Source organism: Bubalus kerabau, chromosome 23 (assembly GCF_029407905.1).
Source record: "Bubalus kerabau isolate K-KA32 ecotype Philippines breed swamp buffalo chromosome 23, PCC_UOA_SB_1v2, whole genome shotgun sequence".
Taxonomy (NCBI): Eukaryota; Metazoa; Chordata; class Mammalia; order Artiodactyla; family Bovidae; genus Bubalus; species Bubalus kerabau.
This window is the reverse complement of record NC_073646.1, coordinates 39,920,715-39,933,616: the sequence shown is the minus strand read 5'-3', so window position 1 is coordinate 39,933,616 and position 12,902 is coordinate 39,920,715. Positions and strand designations below refer to the sequence as shown.

The window sequence follows — 12,902 nt, the reverse complement described above, 5'->3', positions numbered from 1 at the left end:
GGGTTGCTGAGCGCTTGAAGCACGGAGCGGAGGCTCAGGGCTGGGCCCCGCAGGCCACACGCAGCGTGGAGGGGTGACGGTGGGGCAAAGGGGAGAGGGCAGGCTGGGGAGTGCTGGGGACAGCGGCCAGGGCCCGCCCGCCCGGCTCGCTCCTTACCTTCGTGGGCATGCGCGGCCCACAGCTGCACCATGGGCAGGTTGCTGGGGGTGGGGGAGCGGAAGGAGAGGTCAGAGGGCAGGGGCACCGGGCTCCCATGGGATGAGGCCGCCGGCCCCATCCCGCTGGCCACAAAGCTGCCCAAGAAGGCCTCGCCTGCAGAGAGAAGGGGGCCGTCAGGCAGCCAGCAGGCCCCCGCCGCCCAGCCCACCGCCCCGAATTCCCCGCCTCCGCCCTGCCCCACCCCAGCGCCTTGGACTTAAGGACCAGCCTGGGTCAACACAGAAAGACTCCGGGCTGGAGAAAGAGACCCCAGGTGCCTCCAGAGCACCCAGCACTCTTGGCAGACGGGCGTTATCTTCCCCATACCCGAGGGGGTGTGGTTCTCCCCATCTGCAGCTGAAAGTTGGGGCTGGGGAACGGGTGTGGGAGCAGGGACCTCCAGGGGACACAGAATGAGGCGGTCGCAGGGGACTCAGGTTCTGAGTGCCTGGACCCGGGGGAACCCCTGGTTCAGTTGGAGAAGGACCTCCGAGGACCTCACGGCAACCCTGGACAGGCGCCGGGATCAACTCTCAGCCAACCCTGTGCAGGAGGAACAGTGTGCCCATTTAACAGATGAGAATGCTGAGGCTGAGATGGGACGTGCCTGACCCCCACGACCTGTGAGCAGGGACTCTTAAGGCAACCCAGGACCACAGGAATGAGCCAGTGAGCCGGGGAAGGGATGAGAGCAGCAGGCAAGGGAGCCCAGGGGCCCCTCCACTGGGGTCCCTCCAGGGGAGGCAGGCGGGACAGCCAGCTTGCCCAGGTGGAAACCACACCCACCCCGGCCACGCCCCTGTCGCCCCGGCCCACAGGGAGGCCTCCTCCTTCCTGCCCCATACCCGCCCTTAGGGGGAGACGCTGGCAGGCCCCCTGCTCACAGCCCAGGGGGATGCCTACAAGACCTGGGCAGGGGGCTTCCCTTCCCTGGCCTTGGTTTGCTCATCAACAAAACGGAGAGAATAAGACCTCCCTTGAGAAGTGTGGTGAAGCAAGAAGGATGCACTTAGTGACAATAATAAACAGCAGCACTGCCCACGGAGGGTGCCAAGCGCCAGTTCTGGCGTCCGAGATGAGCGCTCCCCGTGTGCCCCCCAGGTAACCTCTCCAAACCCGCTGTTTACATCGGCCCAGAGCAAAGTGGCCGTGGGGACGCAGGCAACGTAAGACTCGGGGTACCCAGGGGGCCCTAGCCCAGCCCCCAGGGGCCTGCAGGCCCCACCCGACCTGAGCCCTCAACTCACCCTGAGGGCCTGCAGACCCCCCTCAGCACCTCCCAGGGGGCACAGGGCACCCTGAACGGCCACCGTGTCCCCCCAGGGTGCAAGGGGCAGGGCCTTCTCCCTGTCTCCCAGAGCTATCGGAGGACACCTTCTGGCCACACGTGGCGTCACCACCACCCCGTTGGTGCCCCCCAGTGCCAGCCCCGCCGGCCCCCTCACCGGACTCCAGCGCCAAGCCCTCAGGCCCCAGGGCCATGGTGGCCGGTCCGGCGGCCCGTGTGGCCCCAGCCTGGGCAGTGGGGCCTCGGGGCGCCCAAGCCCCGGCTTCCTCCTCGGCAAGCAGGCGGGCGGCTGGCTCCGGAAGGGGTTTGTGCAAGGGCTTACATCAGCCCCCGGCTCTTCCTGCCCCGGGCCTGCCCCTGCCCCAGCTTGTGAAACCCGCCCAGCGGCACCCCAGGCCTGGCAGGGCGTTGGGGCCCGGATGCCACCAACGGCTCCCGCCTGCCACAGGGCTCAACGGCACCCCGAACTGCCTCCCCTGGGGGCCCCTGGCCCGGAGACGCAGGCGGGCCTGTGTCCCCCACTCTCCCAGAGCAGCGTGCAACGCTGTAAGGCGGGCTCGCCAGCCCCAGGATGCTGGCGTTTATTTCCACAACTTCAGCGTCCCCACCCACTTCCCCAGTGCCGCCCCTGAAGCAGAGGGTAAGATCTCAGAGTCCACAGGAGACAATCCCAGCCGCTGCCTCCTTCTCCACCCGGACCCTCCGCTCATTCCCACCTCGGGGGCCTCCCCCGGGCCTCAGAGAAGCCCCCTGCCCAGGACAACCTGGCAATGGAGATGCCGTGAGCCCAGGGGAGGATGCCCTCCCTGCGAGCGGGGCCGCGGACTCTCCAGGGGCACACAAGGCCTGGCACAGAGCAGGCATCAACTTTTGGCCTAAAGGGGCTGCGTTGTATGTAATCCGCTCAGGGCCAAAGCAGACGGACACATGTCAGGGTTGGCACACACAGCCCCTGAGGACACACCGCCAGCCCAGGCGTCGTCCCGCCTTGACCCCTGGGGTGGAAGTCAGGCGGCTGACCCCCACCCCAACCCCACGGGTGTCTCCAGACTGCCTCTGAGCTCCGCACACACACCCCCAGCGCTACCTTCAGCTCTCCTCACACCCACCCCCTGGGGATACAGCCATAGCCTCCTGGGTTCCCCGAAAAGGGTGGGGGCCCCCCCAGGGCTCCAGCGGGGGGGCAGTGAGAGTCAAACAAGAGCCCACTGACTCCACTGGAAATCCTCCAGCACAGGCTGCGGTGGGGGGCTGGGGGTGGTCTCCACCCCTCTCATCACAGAGTGAGGTTGAGGGGGGCCTAGTCCCCCTGACTGGTCCCCGGACGCCCCCTGGTGACTACAGGCCTCTGTGCCGCTGCCCACCCACGCAAGCATCTTAACTCCAGGCCTATGGAACACACAGGGCACCCATCATGAAGTATCATCATTCACAATCATAAAGGGGAACCCAGCCCAACTCCAGCGGACCCCAGGCTTCACGAAGATGCTCCGAGTCTCCTCCCAGGCCTTCCACGGGGCACAGAGTCCTGGGCCGGGGGGCAGAGCCAGGGCTGAACCAGAGCCCTGCAGCCCACACCCCCTCCTACAGGGCGGCCACACGTGGCCCCCAGGACCCCTATGGTAGAGCCTTCCCGCTGGCCGGCCGGTCACTGTGGACAGACCAGGGCCCGACCAACCAGTGACCCCCGCCGGCCGGAGACCCGCAGGACCCACACCTGTTTTGGATCTTCGCTGGACACTCAGGAGCCACCAAGCCCCCAAAACACGTGACTGATGAGACTAAAGAACTTCATCTTCAATTTTATTAAATTTTAATTAATTTAGACTTAATTTAGCCACAGCCTGGGTGGAAGGCTTCCTCCTTGCCAGAAACCGGAGCAGGCCAGGCCCCCACCAGAACAGGGCGTGACGGGGGGCCCCCAGGAGACAGTGAAAGACGCACCCTGGCCCCCACACCCAGGGTTCTGGGACTCTGCCTTTACCTCCCCAGGCTGAAGAGCAGGGTGACAGGAACCTTGCCCCCTCCAAGGGGGCACGCAGACTAAATGAGTTCACATTTGCAAAATACTTTCATGAAGCGCCTCATTATTCATAGTCACACAACCTGTGGCACTTTTGAACTGTGGTGTTGGAGAACACCCTTGAAAATCCCTTGGACTGCAAGGAGATCCAACCCGCGAATCCTAAGAACCAGTCCTGAATACTCATTGGAAGGACTGATGCTGAAGCTGAAGCTCCAATGCTTTGGCCACCTGATGCGAAGAGCTGACTCACTGGAAAAGACCCTGATGCTGGGAAAGACTGAAGGCGGGAGGAGGAGAAGGGGACGACAGAGGATGAGATGGTTGGATGGTATCACTGACTCAACGGACATGAGTTTGAGCAAGCTCTGGGAGTTGGTGATGGAAGCCTGGTGTGCTGTAGCCCATGGGGTCACAAAGAATCAGACATGACTTAGCAGCTGAGGAGCAACAACCTGGGGTTCAGAGAAGGCCAGCAACTGCTCAAGGTCAGGGTCTGGGGACTTCCCTAATGGTCCAATGGTGAAGACTCAGTGTTCCCAAGGCAGGAAGGCCCCAGGTTCCATCCCTAGTCAGGTAACTAGATCCCACATGCCGCAACTAAGACCTAGAGCAGCCAAATAAATATTAAAATAAAAAGCTCAGGGTCTGAGCAGAACCACCACCTCTACCCAAATTCCATCTGTCATTCCTTAAAATAAAATTTTAATTCTGAAACTCAAGAGGACTGGTGATTGCCCATTATGAATGTACTAACTGCCACGAAGGCTCCCCCGGTGGTGCAGTGGTAAAGAGCCCACCTGCTGATGCAGGGGATACAAGAGACATGCACGCTCAACCCCTGGGCCAGGAAGATCCCATGAAAGAGGAAATAGCAACCCACTCCAGTATTCTTAACTTCCTGGTGGCTCAGACGGTAAAGCGTCTGTCTACAATGCGGGAGACCTGGGTTTGATCCCTGGGTTGGGAAGATCCCTTGGAGAAGGAAATGGCAATCCACTCCAGTACTATTGCCTGGAAAATCCCATGGACAGAGGAGCCTGGTAGGCTACAGTCCATGGGGTGGCAAAGAGTCGGATACGACTGAGCAACTTTACTTTCACTTTCACATATTCTTGCCTGGAGAATCCCATGGACAGGGGAGCCTGGCGGGCTGCAGTCCACAGGGTCGCAGAGTCGAACACGACTGAAGGACTCAACACACGCACAGCTACCACTGAACCACACGCTTTCAAGTCGTGAACTGCATACTGTGTGAATTTCACCTCAATTTTGAAACACACACACACACATACATACACACAAGCTCCTCTCTGCCTCTGAATCCCTCCCTGGGTCTGCCCCACCCCGCTGCCCAGACCCCACTGCCCAGGATGCCTCGAGGCTCAGGGGTCCCCAGACGGGCACCTTCCCATCCTGGCACACCCTCCCACAGACCTGATAGGACAGGAATCTCATTACAAGGCTCAAACTAAGGCTCAGAGAGATGACCCAGCATTACCAAGCCTGGGCAATCAAGTCCCTCGGGTGATGCTGCAAGCACACTGCACACCAAGGCCTCAGCTCAGGAGTCCCACCCAGCTGGACCCTGAGGGAGGGAGGCCCACCACACACGCAGGGCCTGGCCCTCGGAGGTCTTCTCTTGTCCCCAGTGAGAGAGGAAGGACATCCCGGGGGTGAGAAAGGAGACACTGAGGCCTGGCTATGGGGCAAAGTGCTCCTGCCGCTGCCTGGGGAAGGGGTCCAGGGTGCCTCTGGAATGTGAGCAGCAGGGAGCTGGGCACTCCGCCCAGCCTCAGCACCCCAACCTCGCCTGTGTCCCCTCCAGCACTGAGCTAACAGGCCTGCCCCTCGCTGGGACCCACCACCATCCCAGCCCTTCCCACCCCAGGCAGTGCACTGTGGGAACACAGCAGAGAGCCACGAGTGTGGGGGTGTAGGCCAGCCTGTTCTCCGCCATTGCTGCCCCCCGCTTATCGACACCCAGAACACAGGGCGGGCTTCAGGGCTTTGCAAGTCCAAGGCTGGCCCAGGTCACCAGGAGACAGAACTCGAATCCTGAAAAGATGCTTCCTTCCTCCCGTCACAGCTCAGGCGGGGCAGCTCCTGGATGCTTGGGGCTGGGGAACAAGACCACCAGGATGCACCCCTTAAGGGGCTGCAAGGAGCTCACCTGCCGGCAGTCCCCAGAGAGGACGCCGGTGAGGCCACCTGAGCCCGCCAGTGGGATCGTGCCCCTGCAATGCAGGGAGTCCCTGGGGATCCTTCCAGAAGCTAACTATTTAAGCTTCTGACTATATAAGTGACTCTAAGCTGACTATTTAAGTGACTATTCAGGCACCTGAAGTCCTGGCTGGTGGGGGCGGGGAGGGGACTCAATGAGATCAAAGTGGGTACAGAGGTCTGGTAAACAGAGACGGGCTCAGAGGACTTTATCATAGCCTAGACTGGAACATGGACCAGCAAAGCCCCATGGCCCCAGGGCCTTTGCACCTCAGCCCAGAATCCATTCCTCCTTCCAGATAGAAGTTATCTGTTTGCTCCCATTGGTACATATGTCACCCCTTCTCTTACAGTCTAGGTGATGCAGCAACCTACCCCACCCTCCACGCCCTTTCCTGAATTATTTTTTTCCACCGTGCTTATCACCACTTATCAGACCAAATCCATGCTAGTTCCTTCTTTACTGGAGTTCCTTGCTGATTGTCCCTCTCCACCCACTGAACAGGAGTAGAAAAGCAGGCTTTTTCCTGAAAGGGCCAGATAACTAAAACTTCAGGCATCGCAGGCCTATTCTGCCTGCCTGACAATACTTAAAAGGACTGGGCTTTGTCCCAATAAAACTTTATTTACAAAAACAAGGAGATGGGCCGCATTTGGCTGCAGTTTGCAGACCCATCCATTACAGTGAAGGTTTACTCCATCGTGGAACCCCCGCCCCGGGCCCCCCCACTGTACACAGTAGGTGCTCAATTAAAATTTATGGGTGGGAGGGATGGGCAAGGTCATGATAAGCTAGGACTGAATTAAGGACAAAGAGGAGACTTTCTCGGGTCCCACTTTACAGCCAGAAGACAGTTTCCACCCTTCATTTCATTCTGTCCCTAAGCCACCCCCCCAACCCTACCATGAACTCTGGGGGGTGGGGAGGGTTCTTATCCCTTTCATAGAGGAAGAAGTAGGCTCTGTCCCCGAAATCTACACTTTTCCACTCAGCCACACCACCCAGACTTCAAGACCCTGTTTTCATCTTTTTACTCGAGAGAACCCTCCCCAACCAAACACAGAACAAACATGTTTTTCTTCCCCCTTCCTATCTTAGAAGGTTTTGGCCTCGCAAAGGAAACTACATCCCTTAAAGATGTCACCAAAGGCTATCAGAACATCTCATGAGCACAATCCGATCAGGGTTATCACCCGAAAAAAAGAGTCCATTCTAGCCCAGAGCATGGACATGTGACTTAGCCGTTTCTATGACAGCGGCGGAAAATAGTTCGAGGACCCTCTGGATAAAATGACCTTCAGACTCCCATTCACCCCAAGAGACTTCTGGAATACGTAGGTGGGAGAAAGGGTTAATGCTCTGCCTTATAAAGAAAGAGCCTTATCATTCAGTAAGAATCTCGAGCAACTCACAGATGAAGAACAGTAAATAACATCAGAATTCAGGTAAAAGTATCGCTATTGAGAAGGATGACATCATATTTATCTACCAAATCAGCATATTTTTGGTTCAGTTGTGGAGAGGGTGAAGGTGGAGGGGAGCAACCCAGGGGGAGTAAGGAGGGAGCCAACATCTTCAGCTTTTGGAAATAAATCAGCAGATTATCAAAAGCCTGGACCCGTTTCCGGGGGTCCCTCCCGAAAATGCCCACTGCAGCCAAAGTGACCCAGAGATGTAAAGCAATCCCGATCCAAATCTCAGCGGGGAAGAGGGGTGTGCTGGGTGGGGAAGGATGGAAACTGAACACCTGTCTCTAAAGTGAGATAGAAATTAAAAGCAGGCTGAAAATTTGTACAGATTCCTGCATACCCATGTATTATAGGAACATTATACACAACAGCCAAAAGGTGGAAGCAACTCAAAGGTCTATCATATTAAAAAAATTTTTTAATGTTAAAAATGTGGTCTATCTTTATTCAACCTTAAAAACAAAGGAAATTCTGACACCTGACACAACTTGGATGAACCCTGAAGACAGGATGCTAAGCGAAATAAGTCAGGCACGGAAGAGCAAGTATCGTTACAATGATTGCAGGTCTAGGAGGTCCCTGGAGGAGTCAAATCCACGGAGCCAGGAAGTCCAAGGGTGGGTGCCAGGCGCTGGGGGAGGGGGGCTGGGAGTTAGTGTTTAAGGGGGAGTTTCCATTTGGCACGAGAATGTCCTAGAGATGGATGGGGTGACGGTCACGCAACAGTGTGAAAGCACTTAATGCCACCGAACTGTCCACGTGAAGATGGTTAGAATGCTAAGCGTCTGTTGTATGTATTTTACTAGTTAAAAGAAAAAGTGATACAGAAACACACAGTCAAGAAAAGCCAAGGCAACGTTGCCTTCCAGATGAAGAAAACGGTGGAGAACTTCGGTTTTCGTTGTTCATTCGTTCAGTCGTGTGCAACTCTGCGACCCCATGGAGAATTAGGTTATCAGATGCCAACAATGCAGCCGTTGTGGCATGGGCATGTGGGTAAGGACAAATAGGACTAGGGTGACAGGAAACAGGCCCACGAGGTGGAGAAAGATGGTCTTTTCAATAAACACTGCTGGGCCCCTTGGCCACCCATCTGGGAAAAGCCATGAATCCCGACCCCGTCCTTCACACCATACATAAAAATCCACTCCAGGAGCACTGCAGATCCACACAGGAAGGGCACAAGCTTCCAGAAGAAAACACTGGAAAACTCCTTCGTGGATCAAGGGCAACCAAGGATTTCTTAAAGACCCCATAGAAAGCACAGACCATGAAGATAAGAACAATATACTGAAGTATATGAAAATTAGGAACATCTATTCGTCACGTCACACTATTGGATGAATGAAAATGTGAACCACCTCATGGAAAAAGACCTGTGTCCTGGGATTTCCCCTGTGGTCCAGTAGTTAAGACTTCACCTTCAATGCAGGGGGGCGCAGGTTCGATCCCTGGTTGGGGAACTAAGATCCCTCATGCCTCGTGGCCAAAAAACCAGGACATAAAACGAATCAATTATTATAACAAATTCCATAAAGACTTTAAAAATTGTCCACATTAAAAAAAAAAAGACCTGTGCTCCCAAGAAAGGGCTTGTATATATAAAGAGCACCTGCAAATCAATAAGCAAAAGACAGACAACTCAATGTAAAAACTGGCAAGATTCAACAAGAGGATGGCAAATAAGGACGTCCAAGTTACCAATAACTCCTCAGCCTCTTAAACCATGGAGGAAGTGTGAATGAAAACTTCTACACACCCACCGGAAGAGTTAACATGTCAGAAAAGTTAAAATGGACAGACAACATTAAAAATATACAACCAGAGAGGACATAAAGTATTAGTACAACCATTCTCAAACAGTTTGGCAGACTGTAGACACCTTTCTGACCCAGTAACGCCCTCGCGGGTATGCGGAGAAAAGATTGCAAGTTGGAATTCAGAGATCTTCCCCACTAGTAATCACCAAAACTGGGAAATAACTCAAATTCCAATGATGAGCTGGATAAACTGTGACAATGTCATAGGAGGGAACCCGTTCAGCGAGAGAAGGCACTGGAGCGACCAGGCCAGGATAAAACTCACGACCTCACACGGACGAGAACACACTACATGCTTCCACAAACGTGAAGGGCGCAGAAACACAACTAGGAGAGCTGGAGGTCTCAGCCACAGTAAAGGTCACCTTGGGACAGGGTGACGGGGCTGGACGCCTGGGTTTCTTCCTTAACCTGGTTCCGTCAATGAAAAAACTAACTGAACTGGACGTTTATGATCTCCACCGATTTCTGTGTCACTTAAGCCCCAATAGAAAAATATCCTTTAAAAAATGGAGGGCAGAGGGCAGATCTGAACACAAGCGTGCAAAGATGTTACACTCTGAGTAATTTCCATGGAACTCTGACATGGACAGAACTTGCAAAATCCAAAACAAATATATAAATAAAAATGAGCCCCAAAAGGAAAAGGAGAAGTGAAAGAAAAAATTTTTTCATACCTGCTACCTCTGCTAAGCCCCTGGCTCTCCGGCCAGAGAGCTCAGGTCTGGCCCCCAGATCCCACATTTCCCGGCTGTGTGACCTTGGGGAAGGGACACAACCTCCCTGAACCGAACTTTCCTCCAAAGTAAAACGGGGAGTACCCTGTGGACTAGTGGCTCCAGGCGTTCACTGCCACGGCCTGGGTTCAATCCCGGGTCGGGACACAGATCCCGCAAGTTGTACAGTGTGGCTAGTAATAATCATGCAAAGCTCTCCCCTTTAAAACAGGAAATTAAAAATAAAGCGAACTGAAGGGCAGGCAGCAAAGGAAGGAATCTGTGACTGGGGCCATGCATGTCTCCTCTATTTGGCGTCATTCCCCTTTCCTGGAGGAAGGTGACCCCAGACAGACCAGCAAGGCTAGGGTCAGAGCGAGCGGAGGGGTGGGGAGGGGGGCTTACCTTGCACATTCTTGCCCCTGTGACTGGCCCACAGGACCTGTGACCACGATCGACGTCCCCAGGCTCCCATCCCTATGGTAACCGGCTGAGAATCGTGTTTCTCCTCTAACCTAAGCAGAGGCTCAGAAACCAGGAGATCAACCTGCCCCGCCCCCTCTAGGTGGGGAGGGGTCTGGCTGGGCCTGAGGCCTGGCCTGAGGGAGGCAGGAGGGGCTTTATTCATCCAGCTCCCCGAATCAAGCCTCCCTCCCCTCCAGCTGGAGCCTGCCATGACTCCCTGACGGTCAGATCCACGGGCACCTTTTAGTCACTCAAGACCTCCCAGCCCCTCCCCAGCAAGGGAAGGGTGATCTGGGTGTAACCCCAGCCCCTCCCCCAGCCCAGGACCTGCCCCCTACCCCCGGAGGCTAGGCCTTTGCCTAGCTCCCACCAGACACCCAAAGTAGAGGCTCAAATCTAAATAAAGGGAATCCCCAGGCAGCCTGGAGTGGTCAAGGCCTCAGCCCGGCCAATGATATGCAAATGCATCCACCCCAGCCTCGCCCCAGGGCTCCAGACATTCCCAATTCGAAAGCAATTACAGAGGATTTCCCCATTGATTTCTCTTCCCCCCCTAACGGAGGTCCCAGCCCAGAGGAAGTAGAGGCAGGAATAGAGGGAGGGCGTTCTAGGAACCGTGGGGGCATCTGTCCCAGCGGGGAAGGCGGAGACAGAGAAGGACCCCAGGACAGGGGGGTGGCTCCCACAGAGACCGAGCGGGACAAGTCTGTCCCAGGCTCTTCCCTGGCCGTCAAGTGGTTAGGACTCCCGCGCTTCTCCAGCAGTAGGCAGGGATTCAGTATCAGGTTGGGGAACCAAGATCCCTCAAGCTGCACAGAACAGCGCTCCCACCTCCAAAAAAAAAAAAAAAATCCCCTCCCGGATGCTGGAAGGTCACAAAAATAACACTAACACGGTTTAAAAAGGGAACGTGTTGATCACTAGGGAGCCCTTGAGGGGCTTGGCTAGATTCTCAGGGCTGGTGTGGAGACCAAAACTCAAATGCAACCAGAGTACAACTCTTCATCCTTGAAATGTACACTCAGTTCTTGGAAGGGGGTGGCCAGGGTTAAATTCCCTGCAACCAGTTAGGACTCCTGCCTGGGAGACCGAGAAAGACAGCAAGGAAGACCTGCAGACTCCATCAGAAAGTTCCACAAAGGTCAACAAGTCCCACACTTGGATCCCAGTCCATCAGCTTGTTAGCATTGCTTCCTTTATTTTTTTTTTTAAGATGTACGCTCTCTAAAATATTTATTTCTGTGGCTGTTCCGGGACTTAGTTACCAGAATCGTCTATCTTCATTGTGCCGTGCAGGATCTAGTCCCCTGACCAGGGATCAAACCCAGACCCCCTGCATTGGGAGCTCAGAGTGTTAACCAATGGACCACCAGGGAAGTCTGGAGCCCGTGTACTTGACTATTATGTGGTTCTAAAAGAGTTTAAGTACTTGTAAAAGGGAAGACTAAAAGTTCACATACAAAGAACAAGAATCAAAATAACATCACACCCTCAAAAAGCTGCACTGGAATTTAGGAGGTGGCATTGTAATTCCTTCAAATAATTTCCAAACTGCCAGTCAAGTGTGAAGGTAGAGTAAAGGCATTTTCAGGTATATGAGGCCTCAATAAAATGTGTGTTCCATGTACCCTTTCATAGAATGCTACTGCAAGATACGCTCCAGCAAAACAAGGAAGTAAAGCAGAAAAAAGGGAGGGATGAAAATCAGGAAGCAGGAGATGCAACGCAACACAAAGGGACAATGAGTTTGAACCTAAGCACCAGGCAAGCCCAACTAGAGCAGGAAGAAGACGTGCAGAAAGGAAATCCAAGAAAAGAAAGAGGCAGTTCATCCAACAGATGTAACCAAATGAAAAGTACACCAAGAAATGAGAAGACAGAGATTCTAAGTAATCCTTGCAAATGGGGGAGGGGGGGCCAGATGCAATTAATAACTCAAGGAAATAAAGAAATGAATTTTATTATACCACTTGACTCAAATATCAACAGTATTTACAAACCCAAAGCCGTAATAACACTGCTGCTGCTGCTGCTGCTAAGTCGCTTCAGTCGTGTCCGACTCGGTGCGACCCCAGAGACGGCAGCCCGCCAGGGTCCCCCATCCCTGGGATTCTCCAGGCAAGAATACTGGAGTGGGTTGCCTTTTCCTCCTCCAATGCATGAAAGTGAAAAGTGAAAGTGAAGTCACTCAGTCATGTCCAAGTCCCAGCGACCCCTTGGACTGCAGCCTACCAGTCTCCTCCGTCCATGGGATTTTCCAGGCAAGAGTAGGGGAGTGGGGTGCCATTGCCTTCTCCGAATAATAACACTGGTTTAAACAAAACTGTATCTCACAAATATTGGAAGGAGAAAGGAAGCGAAAATGGAGGCAGGGGAGAGGATGCGGCAACAAAACAATAAACATTTACTAAGTGCTTATTATTCCCCAGATACTGTTCTAATGCTTTACAGGTATTAACGACTCATGATGCAGATACTATTATTATCCTCATTTCACAGATGAGAAAACCAAGGCAGGAGAGGCAAAGAAACTTGACTTTGGTCTCATGCCAATATTAATAAATGGGAGTCCGAAAAGAAACTTAAGACAGTCTATACAAAATCCTCATCTTCCATAGAAGTCAGTAAAGAATCTCAAACTCTAAAAAATAACCGGCAGTAGAAGCAGGTTGTTACACAGAAATATGGATGAAAAGGC

The 12,902-nt window shown here is 54.1% G+C and overlaps 1 protein-coding gene across 5 annotated transcripts in view; it reads right to left on the bottom strand.

Moving 5' to 3' along the window:
- Window positions 1-12,902, bottom strand: part of TNRC18 (trinucleotide repeat containing 18) — an 84,858-nt gene that overhangs the window by 62,462 nt on the left and 9,494 nt on the right. For 4 of the 5 annotated variants that reach the window (XM_055562681.1, XM_055562684.1, XM_055562682.1 and 1 more), the window contains exon 3: window positions 158-313. The exons of the other annotated variant lie outside the window; for it this stretch is intronic. In XM_055562681.1, coding sequence (XP_055418656.1) covers window positions 158-313 — 156 coding nt within the window. The remainder of the gene's footprint in view (window positions 1-157; window positions 314-12,902) is intronic. 5 annotated transcript variants of the gene reach the window in all.